Source organism: Trichechus manatus, unplaced genomic scaffold, assembly GCF_000243295.1.
Source record: "Trichechus manatus latirostris isolate Lorelei unplaced genomic scaffold, TriManLat1.0 scaffold00113, whole genome shotgun sequence".
NCBI classification, from domain to species: domain Eukaryota; kingdom Metazoa; phylum Chordata; class Mammalia; order Sirenia; family Trichechidae; genus Trichechus; species Trichechus manatus.
Window position 1 is genome coordinate 774,048 of NW_004444049.1, and position 26,725 is coordinate 800,772.

At 49.7% G+C, this 26,725-nt stretch overlaps 1 protein-coding gene across 1 annotated transcript in view; it reads left to right on the forward strand.

Annotated features, from left to right (window-relative positions):
- SHANK2 (SH3 and multiple ankyrin repeat domains 2) overlaps positions 1-26,725 on the forward strand; it is a 559,307-nt gene that overhangs the window by 47,008 nt on the left and 485,574 nt on the right. The window contains exons 5-7 of the mRNA XM_004383876.1: positions 1,865-2,016; positions 6,652-6,819; positions 20,270-20,386. Coding sequence (XP_004383933.1) covers positions 1,865-2,016; positions 6,652-6,819; positions 20,270-20,386 — 437 coding nt within the window. The remainder of the gene's footprint in view (positions 1-1,864; positions 2,017-6,651; positions 6,820-20,269; positions 20,387-26,725) is intronic.

Consider the following 26,725-nt stretch of genomic DNA (forward strand, 5'->3'; position numbering starts at 1 on the left):
CCCACCCATCCATCTCCCTGTCTATTTACCTGTCTGTTTTATAAGAGTTAAGAAAGGCCTTATTCTCCTTTTGTGACAGTCACCGTCCCCTGGCCAGGGCTGAGCACTTAATAGGTGCACAAATACTTGTTTAAGTTCTTGAGTAAGTTGAGACCTTTTCTTGCTGAGAATGAAAGTCGCACTGTGGAAATATGCTGGTTTATCTGAAGGGGTGAGCTGGCATGGAGGCGGGAATGGCAGTCCCTCGGTTGTCCTGGAGAGCTCCGATTTTTCCTTAAAGTCCCTGCATAAGAAGGACCCCATCATGGGTAGCTATGAGTTGGAATCCACTCGATGGCAACGAGGTTGGTTTTTTGGTTTTGTCACGTGCAGACAACAGAGGACCCTCATGAGAACATTGTTCATATTGAGGGAAGAGGGGAAGTGGGCGGTCCCCATCAGCAAGAGTGTAAAATGGGCCGGATCACAGACCTACACAGACACGCACTGGGATGGTTCATGTGGCTGCGGGGTCAGAGGGTTCTGTGCGTCCCAATACCAAAAATCTAGTTGCAGAGTGATTTCTGGGGTGTGGTAATTGTGTTAGTTTAAACAGCACTTCAGAACAGTGCTAACTGATGGATAAATCACCGTAAGAACTAAAAACCGAGAGCTGCCTTGTTCAGTCTAAATTCACAATGAAGCCACCTTTTCTGGGGATGGACGGTAGCGTGACCTAGACGGAAAGTCAAGCTTATGCAAAATTTCCCAGTTCTTTTATCATCCAAACAGGAGCCCTGGTTGCTCAGTGGTTAAGTGCTCGGTTGCGAACTGAAAGGTGGTTCAAACCCACCAGCCGCTCTGCAGGAGAAAGATGTGGCAGTCTGCTTCCATAAAGATTACAGCCTTGGAAACCCTCTGGGGGCAAGTTCTGCTCAGTCCTGTAGGGTCGCTGTGAGTCGGAATTGACTTGACAGTAACAGGTTGTTTTTTTTTTAAATCATCAAAATGTGTTTGAGAACAGGATGACTATTAATTATTGGTATTTCTGGGTCACGGGAGGTTGTATGTTGTCGTATTACTCTTTGTACTTTTTAACAATGTGAACGTCTCTAAAATTAGCCACAAGAAAATAACGCACCTGGCTCAACAGCTGCCGTGTTGGGCATGAGGAGTGTTAAGAGTAGGAACAATCCTGTGTTACAGCAAATAATTTAGATTCTCAGACTCAGACAACTGCAGACGGAGCCACTGCCATCTCCCTCATGGGGGTGGGGGTCCTTCTCAGCCCCTTCCCCCCACAAGGTGGACTTTATCCTCCTGCGTCCGGGGCTTCTGCCCTGCCTGGCACGTTGGGCCATCTTTGTTCAGTCTCTCTGCTGTCCGGGGTAAGAGCTCCCGGACAACACGGACTCCTTGTCTTTTTTATGTTTTATTTCTGCAACCTAATTCCCGGCATCTAGCAAGATGCCCCTAACCATTGTGAAGTTGAAACGGAGAAAGGCAGTGTCTGCTTTTCTCATCTCTGATCATGACCTTAGTTGATCACTCCCAGGATAAGGGACCGGGATGGCAGTGTGGGATTTTGCATTCAGATTGGGAAGGGAGGAGGATGAAGTCTTCTTGACTCAAGAGTTTATAGCACTATAATCTTGGAACCCTGCCTCTGCCCCGTTTCGATTTGCAAGTGACCCATGTGTCACTTGCATTGTTCCTGGGGTTGCCTGAGCTATTGGTGGGGCTGACTGGTGGGCAGGAGCCGTCAACACTGGGTTCCTAGTTCTTCAAGTGCGTCTTCAGAAGTTTGGACTATGCTTAGCAAGTGATGGGACTTGGCGGCTGCCCCAGGTATTAGTCCTAAAGAGTGTGTGTTTGTGTTCTCTAGAGACGCCCCTGACCTTGGCCGCGCAGTTGGACGACTCCGTGGAGGTGATCAAAGCGCTAAAAAATGGCGGTGCTCATCTGGACTTCCGTGCCAAAGACGGGATGACCGCCCTGCACAAGGCTGCCCGCCTGAGAAACCAGGTTGCCCTTAAGGTGAATGCCAGCGCTCGTCTTCCCTGGGGGCTACCTCCTCTCTTTCTGATCGCCCCTGCGTCTACCCCAGCCCCCGTCCCCATGGCCACCCTTGGGGTACTTGTGAGTGGTTCTGACTGCAGCTGGTGCACCGTGGCCCCGTCTTTCCTGCTCTCTGTCATTGTTGTATTATCTTTAGAAGTTACTGCAGTCAGAAGGCTTGCACTCTCCAGCAGTAAGGCCAGCACTGAAACCTAACCCCAGCCACTGAAGGATCCCACAAACCCAGCCTGCGGGCACCCGGCCAGCCTGCCTGTGGCTGCCTCTGAGTACTGGGGACCAAATCCCAGAGGTGTGGATTACAAGTCTCCTCTTCCCCCAGCATGGCCTTCCGTGCTGACTTTGTCTGCCGAACACTGTGTTTCTTTGTAATTTTGACATTTTTATAGTGGTACGGTATATACAACAAAAAAAGTGCCATTTTAAAGTGTATAATTCAGTGGCATTAATTATATCCGCCATGTTGTGCAATTACCCCTTTCCAAATTTTTTCATCACCCCGAAGAGAAACTCAGTGGCCCTTCAGCAATACCTCCCCATTTCCTTCTGCCATCCACCCCGATAAGCACTAATGAACTTTGGTCTCTGTGTATCTGTCTGTTCTCCATATTTCATGTTCACTGCTATTCATAAGGTTTCCATTGGTCAATTATTTTAGAAGTAGATCGCCAGATCCTTCTTCCTAGTCTATCTTAGTGTGGAAGCTCTGCTGAAACCAATCCACCATAGGTGACTAAACGAATGATTTTTTGAATAAGGATCAGCACAAAGCTGGTTCCTATGAGGTGAAGGTTAAAGATGTCCCAAATGTCCAGTTCTTTCAGATCGCTGTCCCACTCCATCATCTCGAACATCAACTACTCCCTCACCCCTCGGTACTCTCCCTCCTGTCTTTGGGTTCCCTAATTCGCTGCAACGTCTTACAGAACTCATGAACCGTATAAAGGGAATGGCTCACGCACTTGTGGAGGCTGGCGAGTCCCAAAGTCGTGAGTCAGGCGTAGGCTTCTTCCTGGTCCTCAGTCTCTGCCCGAAGGCACTCAGCTTTCTCGCTCTGTGGGGCGGGAAGCCCACTGCGCCGTCTCCTGCAGGTCTCTCCTTCCTTGGTGATGGTGTTCTCTTCTCTCCGCGCTGGAATTGGCTCTCTTTTAAGGCAAAACTGACCAATCCCCTTGGTGGGCCAGAATTATCTTATTTGCACGGCCCCAATCACTCCCCTGGGTGGGAGTTAGAAGACTGCGGTGAGAAAGGCCGTACTAAGTAATTCATCACACAACAGTGATCCTGCTGGTATTTAAAATCGTGGTGGCATAGCTTCCAGGTCGCAGCAACACACAAGCCGCCACTATGACAAGCTGACAGATGAGTGTACCAAAAGGAGCTGGTCGATGTTCAACCATTTCAGCGGGGAGCACATGATCAGGAACCGATGGTACTGAAGGAAGAAGTCCAAGCTGCACTGAAGGCATTGGAGAAAAACTAGTCTCCAGGAATTGGCAGAATACCAGTTGAGATGTTTCAACAAATGGATGCAACGCTGGAAGCGCTCACTGGTCCATGCCAGGACGTTTGGAAGATAGCCACCTGGCCAGCTGACTGGAAGAGATCCCTATTTGTGCTCATTCTAAAGAAAGGTGATCTAACAATGCGGAAACTGTAAAAAATATCATTACTATCATACGCAAGTAAAATTTTGCTGAAGATAATTCAAAAATAGTTGCAGCAGTGCATCGACAGGGAACTGCCAGAAATTCAGGCCTGATTCAGGAGACGTGGAACCAGGGATATCATTGCTGAAGTCAGATGGTTTTTGGCTGAAAGCAGAGAATACCAGAAAGATGTTTACCTGTGTTTTATTGACTATGCAAAGGCATCTGATGTGTGGATCATAACAAATTATGGATAACATTACGAAGAATGGGAATTCCAGACCATTTCAATGTGCTCATGAGGAACCTGTACATAGACCAAGAGGCAGTTCTTAGAACAGAACAAGGGGATACTGCAGGGTTTAAAATTAGGAAAGGTGTGCGTCAGGTCTGTATCCTTTCACCATACTTGATTCAATCTGTATGCTGAGTATATCATCCGAGAAGCTGGACTATATGAAGAAGAATGGGGCATCAGGATTGGAGGAAGACTCGTTAACCTGCAATATGCAGGTGACACAACCTTGCTTACTGGAAGTGAGGAGGACTTGAAGCACTTACTGATGAAGATCAAAGACCACAGCCTTCAGTGTGGATTACACCTCAACCTAAAGAAAACCAAAGTCCTCACAACTGGAACAAAAAGTAACATCATCATAAATGGAGAAAATATTGAAGTTGTCCCTCGTGAGCACAACTAAGTTGTCAAGGATTTCATTTTACCTGGATCGACAATCAACACCCATGGAAGCAGCAGTCAGGAAATCAAATGACATAGTACATTGGGCACATCTCCAAAAGACCTCTTTAAAGTGGTAAAAAGCAAAGATGTCACTTTGAAGACGAAGGGGCGCCTGACCCAAGCCAGGCTGTTTTTGGTTGCCTCATATGCATGTGAGAGCTGGACAGTGAATAAGGAAAACTGGGGGAGAATTGATGCCTCTGAATTATGGTGTTGGTGAAGAATATTAAATACACCGCGGACTGCCAGAAGAATGATCAAGTCTGTGTTGGAAGAAGTACAGCCAGAATGCTCCTTGGCTTCGTCTCACATAAGGAACCTTCCATTGACCAAGAGGCAGTCCTTCAAACAGAACAAAGGGATCCTGCATGGTTTAAAATCAGGAAAGGTGTGCATTAGGGTTGGACACGTTATCAGGAGGGACCAGTTCCTGGAGAAGGATATCATGCTTGGCAAGGTAGAGGGTCAGTGAAAAGAGGAAAACCCTCAACATGATGGATTGAGACAGTGGCTGCAACAATGGGCTCCAACGTATAAATGATTGTGAGGGTGGTGCAGGACCGGGCAGTGTTTTGTTCTGTTGTACCTAGGGTTGCTATGTGTTGGAACCAACTCGACGGCATCTAACAACAACAGATGCTTCATATAAGTGGAACTATACAATACGTGTCCTTTTGTGTCTAACTTATTTCACTCAACATAACGTTTTCAAGGTTCATCCATGTCATAGCACGTGTCAGAACTTTGTTTCTCTTTACGGTCGAGTGATATTCCATCGTGTGGATATCCCACATTTTGCATGTCCATTCATCTGTTGATGGACACTTCAGTCAAGTCCACCTTCTGGCTGTTGTGAATCATCCTGCGGTGAACTTCGGTGCGCAAGTGTATGGTGCCTGCTGGCATAATTTAGCAAAGTACACAGTGTTTTTGAAGTGTCTGGGTAGCATGGCGAACGCCCCAAGCCCATGCTTTATCAGGAACCTGGCGAAGCTACAGGTTGACCCCAAAGATGAGGACTTGTCTCTGAAGTCACAGGTTTCTCAGCTGCACATCGGTTGCACTTGGTCAGTTGTCTCCCTCCTGAAACAAAAGTGTTCTCCCAACACTTGCTAGGGTTGTCACCGTGAGAATGCACGCTAAGATAGTTTTCTAAGGTGCACGTAGGTCACAAAGCGCTCGTTCTTTCCTGTAAATGTTGACCTTCACTTTGTTGGGCTCCAAGACTGCACCTCTGGTACACTGTGTATCGTCAGGCCACGGAGAAGTCAGAATTCCACGGGAGCACGGCTGTGGGACGCCTCTTCATCCCGGATGAGACAGTCCAGCATGTTTGGGCACCATTTGCTATTTTTGGGCAAAGCAACCTTGTCTAAAATTAAAAAGAAAACAAAACTAGTTGGCTTGGTGTCAGCTTTGACTCAAGGCAACCCCGTCTGTGTCAGAGCAGAACTGCGCTCTGTAGGGTTATCAGTGGCTGATTTTTTGGAGCTAGATCACCAGGGTTTTTTTCTGAAGCATCTTTGGGGGAGCCTGTACCTCCAATCTTTCGTTTATCAGCTGAGTGCATTAGCCACTGATGCTTCCCAGGGACTCTTGTCTAAAATGAGGACCTCCATAATTCCACAAGGCCCAGGAAAAGCACCAGGAACCCAGGATTTGGGTCAGCCTTGGCCTGCTGAAGTGTGACCCCAACGCTTCTGTCTTGATGGTCTCACTCTGTGCAAAAGATGTCATGGGTTCAATGACCCTGTCTTACATAACTAGAGCTGCTGTGACGAGAAAACTCCACGGTGAGTGGCTTTCAAGAACAGAAACATATTGTCTTACACTTCAGGAGGGTAGAAGTCTAAATTCAGGGTGTGGCTCTAGAGGGAGGTCGTTCCTTGTCTATTTCAGCCTCTAGTAGCTGCCGGAAACATCGTTGGAGGTCCTGGCCTTGTAGATGCGTCTGCTGTGTCCGTCTGTCTTTATGCGGCGTCATCCCCCTGTGTGTGTCTCTATGTCTAGCCTGCTCTTTTTATAACTCAAAAATGATTAGGTTTAGGACCCACCCTACTCTGGTATGACCTCATTCATATAACAGAGAAAACCCTAATTCCAAACAGGGGCACGTTTACAGGTACAGGGGTTAGGATTTCAACACACATTTTGCGGGACACAGTCTAATCCGTTACAGACCACACCTTTTATTTTTTTCTCTAGACCCTTTTAGAACTTGGAGCATCACCAGATTACAAGGACAGCTACGGGCTGACCCCGCTCTACCACACGGCCATCGTCGGGGGTGACCCTTACTGCTGTGAACTGCTTCTTCACGAACACGCCACTGTGTGCTGCAGGGATGAGAACGGCTGGCACGAAATCCACCAGGTACCCCATTCTTGTTCCCCACCTGTTTTACCTGTAAGAGGCCTTCCCTTCATCCTTTTACCCCCAGAGGGGTCCAGACAGGCTGCAGGTGGGATCCAACCTCCAGGTATATTGTGTGACCTTCGCAGAGCTCCTAGAAAGGCAGAACGAGTCACTGACATTTAGAAATAGGAATATTTCCATCTCTGGAAAAATTGGAATGTTTATGGATCGAATTGTGTCCTCCCAAAACATATGTTGGAAACTTCGCCCCTATACCTGTGGATGTAATAATCCCTTTTTTGGACAGGATTTTCTTTGTTATGGTAATGAGGCGTACCAGTGTTTTCCAGTTTCTAGTTGTCCTTGAGTCGACTCCGACGCATGGTGACCCCACGTGTGTCAGAGGAGAACTGTGCTCCATAGGGTCTTCAGTGGCTGATTTTTCAGAAGTCGATCGGCAGGTCTTTCTTTCAAGGCGCCTCAGAATGGACTCAAATCCCCAACGTTTCGGTTAGCATCCGAGCGCTTAATCATTTACACAACCTTCAGGCTCCATGTCAGGGCAGGGTGTGTCCTAAACCTCGTCCCTTCTGAGTGATGTAATGAGCAGCTTAGACACACAGACCAGCAGGCACAAACGGGAAAGACAGATGCCACGTGGAGATCATTGAGGAACCGAGGAACGCTGGGGCTGCAGAGGCTGAGAGACAAGGACCTTCCCTCAGAGCCGGCAGAGAGCAAGCCTTCCCCCGGAGCCGGCAGAGAGCGAGCCTCCCCCGGAGCCGGCAGAGAGCAAGCCTTCCCCCGGAGCCGGCAGAGTTGTCCCAGCCTCCCAGCACTGCTGTACCACAAACACCACAAGTGGGCAGCTTTGAAGAGCAGGCATTTATTCTCCCACAGTTCCGGAGGCGAGACACCCAAAACGGGCTCAGCCTTGGCGGCAGCTCTGGGCATTCCTGGGCTCCTCGTCTTGTAGACGAGCCTCACGTGGGGTCTGTTCTCCCCTGTGTGTGTGCCTAATCTGCTCCTTTCTAGCCCAGAGGCGGCTAGGTCTAGGACACACCCTACGCTGGCTTGGCCTCACTAACTTATCGAAGAAAATCCTATTCCCAAACAGGACTGCAGCCACAGGCACAGGGGTCAGGATTCCAGCACACGTTTGGGGGGCCACAATTCAATCCATAAGAGGTTGACGGTGGCAATGGCTGAGGGAAGCCGGCGGGGACCTCAGAAGTGACAAAAGTCGCTGCTACTCAAAGGCCACACACGAGAAGGGTTCAGAGCCTCTTCCTCCCTCAGACCACTTGTAGTGTTTGTGGTACTGCAGTGCTAGGAGGCTGGGACAACACCTGACCCCACCTCAGAGGAGCCATCCACCCCCCGCCGTGGCAGAGGCCTGAGAGGCGCAGAGGACAGCGGGGGTGCCCGCAGGCCAGCAGAGGGCAGCGGGGGTGTTGAGGGTGTGGCAGGGGCGCTGGAAGGGGCCTTGTGATGGAGAGGTGGGTGCTGGCCCCTCAGGAGGGCTCCTGTTTGGAGTTGGCCTCCTTTCCTTTGGTTCAAGGACAAACGCCTTGGCGCCCAGCTCCCGACCAGTCCCGGAAAGGCTGCTTCCGTAACCAGAGCCCTTGTTCCTTGGGGTGGGTTTCTAGACGAGCCACCTCACCCAGGTCGCACCATTGACACCCCCACCGGCTCGCCAGAGCTCAGTCACCCACAAATGCCGCCTGCCGTGTGTCAAGGGCCGCACGTGGCGCTCCTTGTCGTACTTGAGGAGGCCAGCGGTGCGCAAACATGGCCGTGACCCCACGGGAAGGGAGATGGTAGACAAATCAGCTCAAATGTACGACAGGCACATGTGCATGCACACGTGTCTCTGTGTGTGCGCACGTGTGTCTGTGTGCGCACGTGTGTGCACACGTCTCTGTGCGTGCGCACGTGTCTGCGTGCGCATGTGTGTCTGTGTATGTGCACGTGTCTCTGTGTGTGTGCACGCGTGTCTCTGTGTGCGCACACGTGCTTTATCTGCAGAGGACCTTCCCATCCACCCGGGCGTCTGTCTCCTGCTCCCCCCATGCTCTGTGCTCCCTCTGCCCCCCTCCTCCTCCAGCCCCTCCAAGCTCATGCTGACCTGTCAGAACGACCAGGAATGAAGGCTGACTGTGTGTGTCTGTGAGTGTGTGTGTCTTTGTGTGTGTGTACCTCTGTGTGTTTGTGTGTGCGTGTATGCATTCTGTGTGTGTCTCTGCGTGTGTGTGTCTGCGTGTGTGTGGTGTGTGTATGTGTCTGTGTGTATGAGTGACGGGTTGTGTGTGTCTCTGAGTGTGAGTGTATGTGTGTCTCAGTGGTGTGTGTGGTTGTGTCTCTGTGTGTGCTATGTGTCTGTGTCAGTGTGTGTGTTCTGCGTGTGTGTGTGGTTGTGTCCGTGTATCTGTGTTAGTGTCTGTGAGTGTGGTATGTTTCTGTGTGAGTGTGTATGTTCTGTGTGTCTGTGTGGTGTAGGTGTCTCTGTGTGTGTGTTTCTTTATGAGTGTGAATGTGTGTGTGTATCTATGGTGGTGTGTGTGAGTGAGTGTGTGAGGCTGTGTCTGTGTGTGTGTATCTGTGTGTCTGTGTGTATCTGTGTGTGCATGTATCTGTGTGTGTATGTATCTGTGCGTGTCTGTGTCTATATGTGTGTGTGTCTGTCTGTGTGTCTGTCTCTGTGTGTGTATCTGTGTGTGTGTGTGTCTCTGTGTATCTGTGTGCCTGTGTGGCCCTGGCAGTCACTTGCTGTGGAGCCTGCTCTCTGCACAAGATTGCTGGTGCTGTGGGCGCTGAGCTCGGTTCCTGCGACCCCTCCCAGGTTTGGAGCATCGCAGCCCCTAAGCCGCCCAGCCACTCGGGTCTCACGCTAGCCAGCCAGGGCGCCACGTATGGAGTGCCGCAGCCTCGACCCCCCGGGTGTTGACTCCTGGGACGCTGGCAACTGCAAGCAGCGTGGAAGCGCGAGTGGCTCTGTCCCCTGCCCAGTAGTGGCTGGTTTCTCCCTCCTCCAAGTCTGGGAGAGCTGTGGTTTTCCTACTAACAATCCATTTACCCCCCCCAGCCCAGCGACCTGAGCCCAGTGGTGGGGCTGCCTCCTGGGGCCTGGCTTCTCTGCAGGGTGGCTGTGACTGTTAAATAAGCTGCCGGTGGAAGGAGCTTGGCATGGGCCTACAAGAAAAGCAGACAGTGCTTGCTCCCTCAGTTCCCCCCTTCCTCATTCGTAGCTCACCATCACCAGCAGCCACTGCCCTGATGGCTACTTTGACACCCCCCTTTTCTAGCCTTGCACCACCTTCACAGGTAACGATTCTCGTTTCCAGTTCTCGGATGAGTTAGCAGGGCCCAGAGAGGGTCAGTGACTCGCCCATGGTCACACAGCGAGCAGTAGCTGGGTCCACTCCCACTCTTTATTCCGCCTCAGGTGCTTCAAGCAGAAAGCGCCCTCAAATCTCATCATGCATTTGTGGCAGAAGCACCCCACTAGGCCGTTTCTCTGATCCCGCCTCGTAGGTCTCACGTTTGTAGATTCTACGTCTAAAGGTCCGTCTATCTGTCTGCAATGCCGCTTCCTCTCTGGCACCTGGGCCTACCGCTCCCCTCAGCTGCCTGGCCCCCTCATCCTTCCAGCAGTTCCTGCAGCTGCAGCCAGGCCTGCTCCCAGATGCTGCCAGCTTAGGCCTGCTTCCCGAGTGTTCTCTGGGCTGACACTCTCCCAGAGGTGTCTGGTACCAAGTGCTTGATGGCGGAGGGAGGATTTCACACCCGGTCCGTCAGGGAGCAGGAGGAGCTGCCCTGCCCACCACAGCTGGCATTGAAAGAGTGCAGTTTCGAGCCTGTGCTGTCTGCAAATCACCTTAAACGTCGTCATCCAAAACACCCTCATTTTTTTTAATTGCAAAAGAAATACCTGCTGGTCATGGATATCTTGGAAAATACAGAGAAGCATAAAGAAGAAAGTAAAAAACACCCACAACCCAAGAACATCATGGGTTGGCATCTTAGTCATCTAGCGCTGCTGTAACAGAAATACCACAAGTGGATAGCTTTAACAAAGAGAAATTTATTCTCTCACAGTCTCTTCTAGTCTAGCTAGAAGTCCAAATTCAGAGCACCAGCTGCAGGGGAAGGCTGTCTCTATCTGTCAGCTTTGGGGGAAGGACCTTGTCATCAAGCTTCCCCTGGTCTAGGAGCTTCTCAGCGCAGGGACCCCAGGTCCAAAAGGACACGCTCCACTCCTGGCTCTTCTTGCTTGGTGGCATGAGGTCCCTCTGTCTCTCTGCTCTATTCTCTCTTTTATACCTCAAAAGAGATTGACTCAAGATACAACCTAATCCTGTAGATTGAGTCCTGCCTCATTAACATAACTGCTTCTGATCCTGCCTCATTAACAGCATAGAGGTTAGGATTTACAACACATAGGATGATCACATCAGATCACAAAATGGAGGACAGTCACACAATACCGGGAATCATGGCCTAGCCAAGTTGACACAGATTTCTGGGGGACACAATTCAATTCACATCAGTCAGTTTTGGGGGAAATAGTGCGTTTTTCATTGCAAAGTACACTCACATCTGCAGTGAGTGCTGACACCGACTTCCCAGAGTTAGGGAGACTTCAGATGGAGGTGAAGGGCACAGGCCTACAAGACTGCCCTCACCTCAGATGCCAGCCGTGAGCTTGGGGCGCCCAGGCCACCCGCATGTCTGACCAACTGGCTGCCAACTCGGGGGTCCCATCACCCCCTCAGGTTGGGCAATTTGCTACCACCACGCACAGAACTCGGGAAGGCACTGTGCTTGTGATTATGGCTTCATCACAGCAGAAGGCTGAAAATCAGAACCCACCAAAGGGAGAGCTGCAGAAGGGGAGGTCTGGGGGTCCCACACACAGGGTGCACTGGCCTCCTGGGGTGGAGTGTTGTGAGCAAGGACTGGAGGTGAAACTCCCCAGCCCCGGTCACGGTTACAGGGGGCAGTGTGGTAGCTCAGAACCACAGCTGGACGTCCCCAAGGACACAGGAGGCAGTGTCTATCTGCATCTCTGCAGATGAAGGCACCAAAACCCCCAGTCCTGGGGTCCCTGGCCCTTAGGTGGAGGGGCCAGATCTTGAGCCTGCTGGTCGTTCCTTCACCTCTGGGTGGTTGCTGCAAGTCCTGCACTCTGGGCTCCCGATCACCACACATCACGAGTGTCCGCTGCCCCTGCTGTCAGAGCTACAAGAATGAGCTGTGCCCTATTCTTAGGGGGTCTACTCTGTATTGGAAGTCCCTTGGTGGTGCAAATAGTTAACACACCCAGCTGCTAACTGAAAGGTTGGAGGTTCGAGTCTACCTAGAGGTGCCTCGGGAGAAAGATCTGGCCATCTACTTCCAAAAAATCACCATCGAGAACCTTACGGAGTGCAGTTCTATTCTGACACATGTGGGGGCGCCAAGAGTTGGGTTGACTCAACAGTAGCTGGTTTTCGTCTCTGTGTCGATCTGGGAGGTCACTCTGTGTTCTGGCCCCCAAGCCACTCAGATTGACAGGCTTCTCTCTGGAGAAATACGGGAGTTGTCCTTTCACTGTGGGCGCCCAGAGGGAATGAGGGCCACCCTACGCCTGTCTCTCCCATGAGCCCTGACTCCTTGGGTCTGGGGGTGGGGAAGGAGGAGGCTCCGAGGGAGAGGGGTGCAGCGGGGATGGAGACCAAGATGGTGGAGACGCCAACTTTCTCCCTTTGGCCAGAACCTTCTGTTCTGCTAGAACAATATAAGTGACGTCTTAGAGAACGTCAGCTTTCTAGAACTCACGATATGAAAGCAATGGGCTCAATAGAGAAAGTGGGCAAGGACCATCATTTTAGATGTTAAAATACAGTTCCCTTTCCTTCTGGAACACGACCTGTCTGTCCGTTTGTCACACTGTGAGGTCTTGCATATTGCTGTGATTCTGGAAGCTATACCACCAGTATGTCAAATACTAGCAGGGTCACCCATGGTGGACAGGTTTCAGCGGAGCTTCCAGACTAAGGCTAGGAAGAAAGGCTGGTGATCTACTTCTGATAAATAGCCAGTGAAAACCCCATGGATCACAATAGAGCACTGTCCAACGTGCTTGCTTTGGACACTTCATCAAGAGGGATCAGTGGCTGGAGGATTTCATGGTCAGTGAAGTAGAGGACCACTGAGGGTGAAGGAGACCCTTGGTGAGATGGATTGTCACAGTAGCTGCAATCATGGACTTGAACGAGCTGATGATCATGAGGCTGATCATGAGGATGACGCAGGACTGGGCAATGTTTCCTTCCGTTGGACATAAGGTCGCCATGAGTTGGAGTTGATTCAACAACTGCTATGTATCTATCTATCTTCCTTTTGGAATTATAAGCAAGACGTCTTGTATTTCATCACTGCATGCTAAATATCACTGATCAGTTGACCCTTACTGACCAAAACAGACCTGGCCACTTTCTGGTTTGCACCTCGGTCTGCACCCTCGTGGGGTGCCCTCACCCCTCTGTGCACTTTGCCCCCCTCCATGGGCTGACAGCACAGATCACACCTGCCTTTGAGGACGACAGACTCCAGGGCCACGGGGCAGCCCGTTGCTCAGACCAAACCAGGGTGTTGCCTGGTGAGCGACAGGGTTGGTCTGCCTTGGCCAAGCCAGAGCTACCGGTCGTCTGCAGGATGTTAATACTGTTCCCTAGCTGCCCGACTGTGCTATGCCCTGCTCAGGGTAGGCAGCCACGTGCTGGAGGAGAAAAGTCAAGGTGTGCTTTGGACCCCACAGTTCTGTCTGAGGCCCAGACCCAGGCAGAAGCAGTAGGGAATTCGTCCCAGCAGACAGACACCTGCTGTTCAGCTGCCAACGCACTTACCTCTGCTCTAGCTGTGTGTGCTGGACATTGCCCACCTCCAGGGGGCGCCATGCCCCTTGCTGTAATGTTCCCAAAAAAACCCATTGCTGCCGAGTTGATTCTGATTCATAGCCCGACCCTGGAGGACAGAGTAGAGCTGCCCCATAGGGTTTCCAAGGCTGTAGTCTTTACGGAAGCAGACTGCCACACCTTTCTCCCAAGTAGCGGCTCGTGGGTTCAAACTGCTGACCTTTCGGTGCGCAGCTGACTGCTTTAACCACTGCGCCACCAGGGCTCCTCCCTGTAATATTAGGCTTGAGATTTATCACGAGTGTCCAGCAGATGGCAGTAAAGTGCTTGACGGAAGGAGAACCCTTTTTCCTCATCTACACCAAGTTGTGCAATTGGCGGGTGGCGAGCTTATGGTAGGTGTAACTGGGGTGAACCTGAAATCTCGGGGGGAGACCTTCCAAATACACATGACCAGGTCTCAGGGGAGCCTTTCCAAATACACATGACGAGGCCTCACCCGGGAGATTTGGAGAGAGTACATATGGGTGGATCCCTGTGCACTTTCAAAAAAGCATCTCAGGAAAATGTGTAAGATACACGGTTTTTTGTTTGCTTGTTTTGCCTATTGCTGTCGATTCGATTCAGATTCATGGCGACCCCATGTATGTCAGAGGAGAGCTGTACTCCACAGGGTTTTGAGTGGCTGACTTTTCAGAAGTAGATCACCTGGAATTTCTTCCAAAGTGCCTCCGAGTGGACTTGAACCACCAACGTTTTGGTTGGTGGTTGAGGGCAAACTGTGTCACCCAGGGACCTGTATGAGTTTAGGGGTGGTAGTCGGAATCAACTCCAAGACAATGGTTTAGTTTGTTTTGTTTTGTTTTACATTTCGTTTATTCTTCGACCTTCTGTTGACCCGCCTATGCTGTCTCCAGAAACCACAGCACCCTTTTGAAAACCATTAAATACGGTTAGCAGTGCTTTTTTAGGGGAGAACAGATTTCTTGCTTGAACCTTTTCAGAGCTGCTGAAGCCTCTGTATCAAGCAAGTACTGCTATCTTTGTAAAATTATAAGTGACTTAAGTCTTTTTATTTCAATTCCAAACTTATAGAAGAGTTGCAGGAATCGTACAAAGAACTCAGAGACAGCATCCTAGTTCCACCAATTGTCCCAAATAACCCTGTGCCATCAAGTCGATTCCAACTCGTAGTATGACTCTATAGGATGGTGTAGAACTGCCCCATAGGGGTTCCTAGGCTGTAAATCTTTACGGAAGCGGACTGCGGCATCTTTCTCCTAAGGAGTAGCCAGTGGGTTTGAACTGCCAGCCTTTCAGTTAGCAGCCGAGGTCTTTAACCACTGTGCCACCAGGGCTCCTTAATTGTCCCAGTACTGTCCCTTATAGTGAAAGGATCCCATCTGGGGTCTGGGAGGGTTCCTCAGTCTTTTCTTGATCCTCGTGACTTTGACCTTTTGAAGGTTGCTGGGGTGTCGTTTGTAGAACGTCTCTCAGTCTGGGTTGGTTTGTTGTTGCTCATGACGAGCCCCAGGTCATGCATTTTTGGCAGGAGCGTCATAGAAGTGATGTGTCTTTTTGTCGTTCATTGCATTCCATCCAGTGACACATGTGGACCACTTGTCCCGTTCCTGGTGATGCACACTCTGACCACAAAACAAGATGGGTCTGCCAGGTTTCTCCACCCCGGCTACCCTTTCTCCCTTGCTAATTTACGAGTATCTTGTTTGGATCTTGGAGACGAGGTAAAATCCCTTTCCTCGTCCCCCAGCTAGTTTTGGCATCCACTGCTTGAATTAATGTTTACTAGGATGGTTGCTAAATCTTGTTCTTGCTTCTACATTAATTGGTTGGCTTTCTATTACAGGGAAGAGCTTTTCTTCTCATTCACTTATTTAGTCCTTCAGTTACTTATAGCAGTGTGGACTTGTTTCTGTTTTGTTCAATAAGCAATAATCTGTTACTCTTGTCCCATTCCTGACCAAGGGGAGCCCCTGCAAGATGGCTCCGTGAACAGGTCCCCATCTTTTCTGCATTTCCATGTGTTTGTCACTAAGGTAATCTTGTTTATATGTACTTTCTCTTTTGCATTGTTTTTGTTGTTGTGTGCCTTGGAGTCGATTCTGACTCATAGCGATGCTGCACGACAGAGTAGACCTGCCCCCAAGGGTTTTCAAGGCTGTAATCTTTACGGAAGCAGAGTGCCACATCTTTCTCCCAAGGAGCGGCTGGTGAGTTTGAACCACCGACCTTTCAATGGCCCCTCTTTTTTGGGAGCATTTCCTTTCTTTATGGCACAAGATATTACCAGCTCATCTTCTTTCCCCACCTCAGTCGTCAAATCAGCCATTTCTCTAAGGAGCCCTGGATCTTTGTAGTACAGAATGGTATTTAGAAACCACAAAATGGGTGCTAGGTGTGCCCATTGGTACTGGGCTGTTGCTGCTCCCAGATCCTCTCAGTAGCCAGAGCTAGGGATGTCTACACATATATGTATATACATCTATGTCTACACATGTTTATTTTCTATCATGGGTTCATACTGATACCTCTAATTTCCAGTCCAGTGCCACAGGATGTATTCTGATTGTCCCCTGTGTGCATTTATACCTCCCTTCTCTGACAGTGAGAATCTGGCTCCTGTCCCTTCACTTGTTCACTGTTCTGTCCCCCTGTATACAGCCAGGCTTCTGTCCCCATCTAAGCACCTTCTTTTTTGGATTGCTCTCATCCCTGCTTTGTCTGTTTCCCTTCACCACCCCCTAGGCTGCCTTCTGGCCCTACCAGGGTGCTCTCTTCCTCAGAAATATTACTCCTGTAATTTAACAATCAGGCTTTAAAAAGAAAAGAAGAGAACAGCAAAGGTGATCCTTTTAAACAAATGTTCATGGTTGTCTTATTTATCTAGAGGAAACCTGGTGGTGCAGTGGTTAAGAGCTCGGCTACTAACCAAAAGGTCGGCAGTTCGAATCCACCAGACGCTCCTTGGAAATCCTATGGGGCAGTTCTACTCTGTTCTGTAGGGTTGCTGTGAGTCGGAATCAACTCGACAGCAACAGGTTTGGTTTTTGGTCAGTTATCTAGTGCTGCTATAACAGAAATCCCACAAGCGGATGGCTTTCACAAACAGAAGTTTATTCTCGTACAGTCTAGGAGGCTAGAAGTTGAATTCAAGGCCCCAGCTCCAGGGGAAGCTTTTTCTTTCTGTTCGTTCTGGGGGAAGGTCCTTGTCATCAATCTTCCCTTGGTCTAGAAGCTTCTCAGCGAAAGGACCCTGGGTCCAAAGGACGTGCTCCATTCCCAGCACTTCTTTCTTGGTGGCATGAGGTCCTCTCCTCTCTGCTCACTTCTCTCTTTTATATCTCAAAAGAAACTGACTTAAGATATAACCTGATCCTGTAGATTGAGTCCTGCCTTGTTAACATAACTGCCTTTAATCCTGCCTCATTAACATCATAGAGGTTAGGATTTGCAACACATAGGATAGTCGCCTCAGATGACAAAATGGTGGACAACCACATAATACTGGGAAACATGACCTGGCCGAGTTGATACACATTTTGAGGGGACACAATTCAATCCTAACAATGGTAGAATCAAGATGGTGGGATTATGGGTAATTTTTGTTTTGTTTTGTTTTAGCCGTTTTCTGTTTTAAGCAAGAAGCACAGAGAAAGAAGAAAAAAAGAGCACAAGGCCCTTGAGCATATTCTTCTCAAACCATCTGCTTAGAGTCACAACTCTGTTTTATCTCCTAACTTTGGTCATATTTTGACCCTTGGTGAGGAGAGAGTGAGGTCATCCCATGGGTGATATCTAAACCTCATAAATTCAGATTAACTGGGGGAAGGGGAGTAATGAGTCTGGATTATTTTTAGAATGTTTTTATGGTAACGGAGTTCTCTTCTGTATTGACTGCAGAGTAATTAAATTAAGCTATAACAAAGCATCGCCTCCTGGAGTTTTGGGGAAGAGATTGTTAGCCTGTGCTGCGTTTATTATAAGGAACAAAAAATCCCATCTGGAACTTGTTTAAGGGAAAAAACTTATGTCTAGTCTTCAAGATTCTGAAAAGTCTTAGGGTAGCTGTAGCTTAGACATAATTTTTGAGTTTAGACGTATTTTTTTTTGAACCGGATCAAGGAGCTGAAACAGTATCATCTTGGCTGTGTGGTGTCTTAGTCTGTCTCTTTCTGTGTCTCTCTGCGTCTGTGTATCTTTGTCTGTGTCTCTGTCTGTCTCTCTTAATGTGTGCATCTCTGTCTCTCTCTCTAGGTCTTTGTCTCTGCGTGTGTGTCTTTGTCTCTATGTGTCTCTCTGTCTTCCTCTGTGTTTTTGTCTCTCTCTCTACGTGTCTCTCCCTGTATGTCTCTCTGCTATCTCTGTGTCTTTGTCTGTCTCTTTGTGTGTTTCTGTCTTTCTCTGCGTGTCTCTCTGTCTCTCTCGTCTTTTTCCCCCTTCCTTCCCATGCTTCCCTTCTTCAGTGTTGGTGCCCAGGAAGGGTGGAGCCGTGTTCTGACAAACCTTCTGGTCTTCAGTCTTCATGCCTCCGCTGTGGTCCCGTGGGCCTCTGCGCACCATGCCTGTGGTGGAAGATGGAATACGCTGATGCCTTGGGCCCGCGTCCAGCGCCTCTGCAGGAGCAGGGTGGGACAGGCCCTCCCTAGGCCTCTGAGAATGGGGCCCCTGAAAGAAAATGCAAGCTCTACTTCCGAAAGAAGGCCCATCAGAGGCCGGGCGGATAGAAGCAGCATTATCTACAACTAGGACCTGCTTTGCCCACTAATGAAATTATTCTGCGGGAGGCATAGCAGTTGTAAATGTGTGTTTCTCAGGTTTTTTCCAAGCTCATCTAATTACTAGTTGACATATCTTCCTTGTCATCTTTCCTCACCAGTAATTGGTGAGATGTGGCTCCTTCTCGTGGATTGCGCCAAGGCGAACATCAGTCAGTCTCGATGGTCAGAATGCTTGGTTCATGAAGGCTCATCCGGCTGGATCCTCTCACCCCCTACCTAGTAGCAGCCCATGTGCTGAGGCTAACCTGTCTCCCTTCCCTCTGGGGATCCCATCCAGAGCAGCCCCGCCACAGGGCAGTGGGTCTTCTCACCTTTGGGGGCCCCCGTCAGTCCTGGCAGCTCACCGGCTTTCCCCAAGGTACCCGGAGGTGCTGGTGGGTGGGCATGCGGCTGGCTGGATCTGACGTCCTGCCCTGGGTTGGGAGTCACGTGACGCTGCTCCGCAGCATGGATGGTGGGTGATTTTGGTGAAGCGGCCCCCAGAGCTGGGCAGCGTGCCTGACTCAATTGCATGAGATGCCTCCTTGCTCCATGAGCTGGGGCAGAGAGAGGTCACACATGGTGGAGGCCCTTCGAGGCCGTTATTCCACGTGATCCTCCTAAGAACTCCGAGAGGGTGATGTCATACCTGTTCACAGGTGGGGACATGGGCTCACAGGTGACAGTTGTAGTCCATGGAGGCCACAGTCATGGTCCATGGAGGTGACAGTCCTGGTCCATGGAGGTGACAGCCGTGGTCCATGGAGGTGACTTGGATCCAGATCTGTCTGGCCCTGAGCCCCATGGATCATAAACCACACAAGCTATCGCTGTAGAAAGGCTCAGAAAAGGACCCTCTCCTGCCGTCCGCAGCCCCCGTAGGTGGTGGGTTCCCCTTTAAAGCAATAAAATCAGGGCCGTTCCTGGCAGAGATGGACAACTCTGCCCCTGTTTTCATGCCCCACACCCTGAGGGTGGAGCTTGGATACGAGGCCAGGATGAGAGTCCTGGCTTGTATTCATGGGCTGGTTACTGAGTGGGTGGGTGGGGGGAGCCACTGGGGGCCTCTCTTGGCTTCTTGGCTCCTTGATCTAAATGGAAAGGATTTGGGGCGCCCCAGAGCCCCTATCTAACAGCCAAGCACAGGTCCTCAAACCTGTCAGGAGGGGGTCCTGCTTCCCAGTCCCAGCCAGGGGTCCGTCAGCCACCATGAGATGTGAGGAACTCACTGTCTCACAGCGAGGGAGGCTGGGAGTCCGAGTCAGGGTCTTGGCCGTGCCGACCCCTTCTGGGGGCTTTGAGAGAGGAACCCCCCCGCGCTTGTCTCCCAGCTTCTGGTGGCGGCCGGCCATCCGTGGCGTCCTTTGCTGCTTGTGGATGCGTCTGCCCCCAGCGTCACGTACTGTCTGTCCCTCCGTGTGTGACCCTGTCTCCACGTCTGTTCTCCTGTTTTATGAAGACACCACGCACACAGGGTTAGGATCAGGACCCCGCCTGCTCTGGTATGACCCCGTGTTAACTGGTAACATCTTCAGAGACCCTGTTTCCCCAAATGTGGTCACATTCACAGGTGCTGGCTTAGGACTTCAGCGTATCTTTGGGGACACAATTTCATCCATAACAGATGCTGATGTGTTTGGGGGCTCCTGGTCCAGAAGGGCGGGCCCCACCTTGAGGTTTTGGTGGACACGGCTGCCTGGCAGGTTGTGCGTGGTGGATTTGGGCGTGGCCCTGGGCTTGTCCTTGCTGTGCGGCAGGCCCCCGACTCACCGTATGGCCTCTGTGTTCCAGGCCTGCCGGTATGGACACGTGCAGCACCTGGAGCACCTGCTGTTCTACGGGGCGGACATGGGTGCTCAGAACGCCTCGGGGAACACCGCGCTGCACATCTGCGCCCTCTACAACCAGGTGAGTGGTGCGCCCCCGCGTCATGCCTTACTTCTGTCCATACTCCCTGCCACCCTGCGCCTGGCGCTGTGCTGAGCGCCTTACAGGTGTCCTCTCAGGTGAGGCGCACTTGGCTTCTCCGGTGAGAACTCTCGTCCCTCTTAGGAAAGCGGAAGCTGGGCCTCTGGGGAGCAGAGCCAGGGGCCCAGGTGGCGCAGCTGGGACACACCTGAGCTGGGATTGGAACACGAGTCCGATGAAAAGACATAAGGATGTGACAATCCATGGGTACCCAACGTGTGTCCACCCTCTGTGGCCAAGGGTGCGAACGCTGCCCAGTTATGGTGCCTCGCGCCCGCCCGTCTTCCTGGAACGTGGAGTGGTGGCGACTAGGGCCATGGAGTGGGCGGTCATGGCTGTGATAACCCCTCCCGGCCGTCTTCAGCAGCCCCGTTATTAGCAGGCAGGCCTGCCAGCTCCTTCGTTGCTGTGTGTTGCCGTCGAGTCCGTTCTGGTGGGGTTGCTGGGGTCGGGGTGGTCTTTCAGCGAGTTTCAGGGAATGTCTTGCAGAGCTGCTGGTTCCTCCACAGTGTTTTCAAGGCTGTGACCTTTTGCAAGCGGACTGCCAGGCCTGTCTTCCGAGGCACTGCTGGCAGGGTTCGAACACCAACATTTTGGCTAAGAGTTGAGAGCTTAACTGTTCACTCCCTCCAGGGACACCTACCACTCCTACATGCCACAAATGTGGCCCGATGTGCTTTAGTCCCCATGTGGGGACACTGTTAACACGTGTGCACAAGTCCAAGAAACACTTTTTCTTCTGTGTACACAGAGGGTGACATCCTAGGGAGTTTCGGGGTGTAGGTGTTTGGGAAGCACCGGGGTGTGGGATGTGATCCCCCCTCTGGGTGCATGGACCCCAAATGGAAGATGGAGCAGCACCATGTACCGCGTGTGCTCCGAGCTCCCAGCCTGCTAGCGGGAGACCTGGAGGGCTGCTGGTCCCACGCGAGAGGAGGGCCCGGGTGAGGCTTCGTGGAGGGAGGGACTGGAGCCTGGCTCAGGGGAGGTGGGCCCGGGGTGTGGGCACTGCTTAGGGGTTGGGGGGGCACCAGGTTCCCTGCTGATTAAGGTCAGGAAAATGCCTGGACATCAGAAGGTGACTGCGGGCATCACTAGTGAGTATCTTCTCCGCTTCTCTTTTATTCCGCTCTACCTCTGACTTCAAGGATCTTTACATACGGAGGCTGGTGGGATGTGGACCGGATACTAAGCAGAATGGGGTGATGGGGGGCTCCTCATCTGCGGGAACAGAGAGGAGGTCAAGGAGGAGGGTGTCTGCTGGAGGCCCCCAGGCTCAGTGCACTCTGCCCCGTCCTCTGTCTGCCGTGACCATTATCTTCCCAACTCAAAACAGCAATTCTGTCCTTTGGGGTCACTGTGGCCTCTAGGATGAAATCCTGAGCCCTATCCTCTGCCCAGGGCCCTCCCAGTCCAGGCCCCTTCAGCATCTCTGAATTTCGCCCTCTACTTGTAGCTATTAAACTGTCCTGCATTCTTTGCCCTGGAAAACTCCTATTCACCCTTCAAGACCCAACTCAGATGTCCCTCCCTTAGTCATGCATTTCTGTGATGACCTCCCGACAGTAGAGTCAGCTGTTTCTTTGCCCCTGCAGCCCTTTGCTGGGACTAGCCAGGGTGAACTACCAGGACGAGGCCATTATTATGTCTTCCCTGTCTTCCCTGCTGGTGTCCCCTCCAACTGTGGCGCAGGTTTTCAGTGACATAAGGTACCATCTTTCCTTATTTCCTTCCTGCCTGGTGCAGGGAAGCAGCTCACCTGGATGGGCTGGGGTAGCCTTTCAGCTGGGGTTCCAGGAACCTTCTGCGAGGTTGCTGGTTTCCTCCTTAGCAAAGCAGATTGATGTGTTTGAATACTGAAATCGCTCTTTGAGAGTGAAGCTACGTTGCTCAGCTGCATTATAAAAACGCACATCACGAGGCTTGGCTGTGCCTGGTAAAACATCTGCAGCAGCATCTGCTTCTGAATTACTGCCTTAGACAGGGAAAAACAGCCCTTAATTTTTCGCAGCAGACTTTAAGCTTATTTTATCATGGGAAAAAAAAAAAAAAAGGAAAAGGGTGTTTTCTGTCTGTTGAAATAATTGTGGACAAGATGGTCTTTGAAAGTGTTGGTGGCGTTTTGTTAGAAAAACGTAAAACATTTTGGTAATCTGTATTCTAAGCTATGTATGGGGGTCTCTTAGTGGTGCAAACGGTTAACATGCTTGTCTGCTAACCGAAAGATGGGAGGTTCGAGTCTACTCAGTGGCACCTTGGAAGAAAGGCCTGGTGATCTGCTTTCAAAATCTCAGCCATTGGAAACTCTACAGAACACAGTTCTGCTTGGACACGTGTGGAGTCTCCGGAAGTTGCAGTGGACTCAATGGCAACTGCTTTGGGGTTTTTTCTTTGTTTTTTGAGTTATACGTGGGACTGGGTTTGACTTGGGCTCACTTCTTATTCTCCATGTCTGTCCGCACCCCTCAGCTGACAGCTCCAGGACGTCCCAGAGCTGGCCAGGGTCTCCCCCGAGAGTTGCCTTAGGTTAGAATAAAGAGCGGTAATTCCTTTCTGTAAAGGACCAGTTTGTGAATGTTTTAGTCTTTGTAAGCCACATGGACGCTGTTTTGACTACTGAACTTTGTTTTTGTATCATGAAAGCAGATATAGACATTATGTGAACACATGCACGTAGCTGTGTTCCAATAAAACTTTATTTACAAAAGCAGGCTGTGGCCCAGTTTGGCCCTTGGGCTTTGCTAACCTTTGGGATAGAAGGCTGCATCTACCTCCTCTCCTCCCTCTGAGTTATGGGACAGAACCCCACCCCAGAGCTGAATGGCCTTCTCCCAACTTGCTGGGAAGCCTCTGAGGGGCACGGAGAGCTTCTCTGTCCAGGATCTTGGGATCACCAGGAGCAGCCTGCTGCTGTTCCAGCTGCAGCTCGTATGTGGAGACGCAGTAGGTGGCTCCACCTGCGTTTGACTCCCTACCTTCCACTAATGCCAAAGATGAGGAAATAGAAGATTTTTACCAACTTCTGCAGTCTGAAATTGATCAAACGTGCAGTCAGGATGTATTGATAATTACTGGTGATTGGAGTGCAAAAGTTGGAAACAAAGAGGAAGGATCTGCAGTTGGAAAATATGGCCTTGGTGATAGAAATGACTCCGGAGAGCGCACGATAGAATTTTGCAAGACCAACAACCTATTTATTGGAAATACCTTTTTTCAACAACATAAACGGTGACTATACACATGGAACTCACCGGATGGAATACACAGGAATCAGATTGACTACATCTGTGGAAAGATGATGGAGAAGCTCAATGTCATCAGTCAGAACAAGGTCAGGGGCAGACTATGGAACAGACCATCAACTGCTTATATGCAAGTTCAAGCTGAAGACCATCTCAAGAACAGATTTGATGCATTGAACACTAACGACCAAAGACCAGATGAGGTGTGAGATGACATCAAGGAAATCATACACATAGAAAGGAAAAGGTCACTAAAAAGACAGGAAAGAAAGAAAAGACCGAAGTGGATGTCAGAAGAGACTCTGAAACTTGCCCTTAAACATAGAGTAGATAAAGTAAATGGAAGAAATGATGAAGTAGAAGAGCTGAACAGAAGCTTTCAAAGGGCAACTCGAGAAGACTAAAGTGTTACAATGACATGTGCAAAGACCTGGAGTTAGAAAACCAAAAGGGAAGAACACACTTGGCATTTCTCAAACTGAAACAACTGAAGAAAAAATTCAAGCCCCGAATTGCAATATTAAAGAATTCTACGGGAAAAGTATTGAATGATGCAGGAAGCATCAAAAGAAGATGGAAAAAATACACAGTTACTGTACCTAAAAGAATTGGTTGATGTTCAACCATTTTAGGAGGTAGCATATGATCAAGAACTCATAGTATTGAAGGAAGAGGTCCAAGCTTCACTGAAGGGTTGGTGAAAAACAAGGCTCCAGGAATTAACAGAATACCAATTGTCATGGATTAAATTGTGTCCCCCAAAAATATCAGTCAACTTGGCTAGGTCATGATTCCCAGTATTGTACGATTGTCTTCCTTTTGTCATCTGATGTGATTTCCCTGTGTGTTGTATATTCTATCACTATGATGTAATAAGATGGATTAGCAGCAGTTATACTGATGAGGTCTACAAGATTAGATAGTGTCTTAAGCCAATCTCTTTTGAGATATAAGAGAGAAGTGAGCAGAGAGACATGGGAATCTCATACCACCAAGAAAGCAGTGCTGGGAGCAGAGCGTGTCCTTTGGACCTGAGGTTCCTGCACTGAGATGCTCCCAGACAAAGGGAAGACAGATGACAAGGACCTTCCTCCAGAGCCGACAGAGAAGAGAAAGCCTTCCTCTGAGCTGACACCTTGAATTTGGACTTGTAGCCTTCTGGACTGTGAGAGAATAAACGTTTCTTTGTTACAGCCATCTACTTGTTATATTTCTGTTATAGCAGCACAGATGACTAAGACACCAATGGAGATGTTTCAACAAATGGATGCAACGCTGGATGTGCTCACTCATCTATGTCAAGAAATGTGGAAGACAGCTACCTGGCCAACTGATTGGAAGGGATCCATATCTGTGCCGATTCCAAAGAACGGTGATGCAACTGAAATCGGAAATTACTGAACAATATCATTAATGTCACACGCAAGTAAAGTTTTGCTGAAGATCATTCAAAAGTGGTTGCAGCAGTACATCAACAGGGAACTGTCAGAAATTCAAGCCAGATTCAGAAGAGGACGTGGAATGAGGGATGTCATTGCTGAAGTCAGATAGATCTTGGCTGAAAGCAGAGAATACCAGAAGAATGATTACTTGTGTTTTCCTAACTATGTAAAGGCATTCAACTGTCTGGATCATGACGAATTATGGATAACACTGCGAAGCACGGAAATTCCAGGGCACTAAATTGTGCTCGTGAGGAACCTGTACATAGACCAAGAGGCAGTCATTTGAATAGAACAAGGGGATTGCTGCGTAGTTTAAAATCAGGAAAGGTGTGCGTCAGGGTTGTATCCTTTCATCATACCTATTCAGTCTGTATGCTGAGGAAATAATCCCAGAAAATGGCCCATATGAAGAAGAATGCGGCATCAGGATTGGAGGAACACTTACGAACAACCTGCGATATGCAGATGACCTTGCTTGCTGAAAGCGAAGAGGACTGGAAGCACTTACTGATGAAGATCAAAGACCACAGCCTTCAGTATGGATTACACCTCAACATAAAGAAAACAAAAATCCTCACAACTGGACCAGTAAGCAACATTATGATAAACAGAGAAAAGATTGAAGTTGTTAAGGATTTCATTTTACTTGGATCCACAGTCAGCGCCCATGGAAGCAGCTGTCAAGAAATCAAAGGATGTATTGCAAAAGACCTCTTTAAAGTTTTGAAAAGCAAAGATGTCACTTTGAAGACTAAGGTACACCTGATCCAAGCCATAATATTTTCAGTCACCTCATATGCATGTGAGAGCTGGACAATGAATAAGGAAGATGGAAGAAGAATTGATGCCTTTGAATTATTGTGGTGGCAAAGAACATTGAATATACCATGGACTGTCAGAAGAATGAACAAATCTATCTTGGAAGAAGTACAGCCGGTATGTTCCTTAGAAGCAAAGATGGTAAGACTTCGTCTCACTTATTTTGGACATGTTATCAAGAGGGACCAGTCCCTGAAACTATGGGCTCAAACTTAGCAACGATTTTGAGTATGATACCCGACTGGGCAACGTCTTGCCCCGTTGTGCATTGAGTCTCTGTGAGTCAGAACCAACTTGACAACACCTAACAATAGTAACAACCTTTCGCTACCTCCAAGGGACATGGTGTCGGGTCAGGGTTCTCAGCTTGTCACCCCATGGCCCCTGGACATAATGTCCTGTTATATTGTCCCCAGAGAACATTCTAGCACCTTACCTGAGGAGTCCTTCATGCTCCTCCCTGGGATGCCGGTGTGATCTTTCATCCCTTCCTGCAGTCCCTACCTGTCATGGATTGAATTATGTCCCTCAAAATATATGTGTCAGGACTTCCGGCAATGTAGTGCTCTAGGCAGAAGCACCACACCGTCCCTCCACAGCAAAGATCTGAAAAACTAAGCCAAACAGAGAAAACAGCAGTCCAGAAACCCTAAGACATCAAATGAAGAGATAAAGAACTCAGCCAAGCACCAAATGGAGTGAGAAAACTGACAGAGAACGGAGAGCGAGGAGAGGTTCATGCAGAGGTCCCCTACCAGCTAACGCAGCGTGGA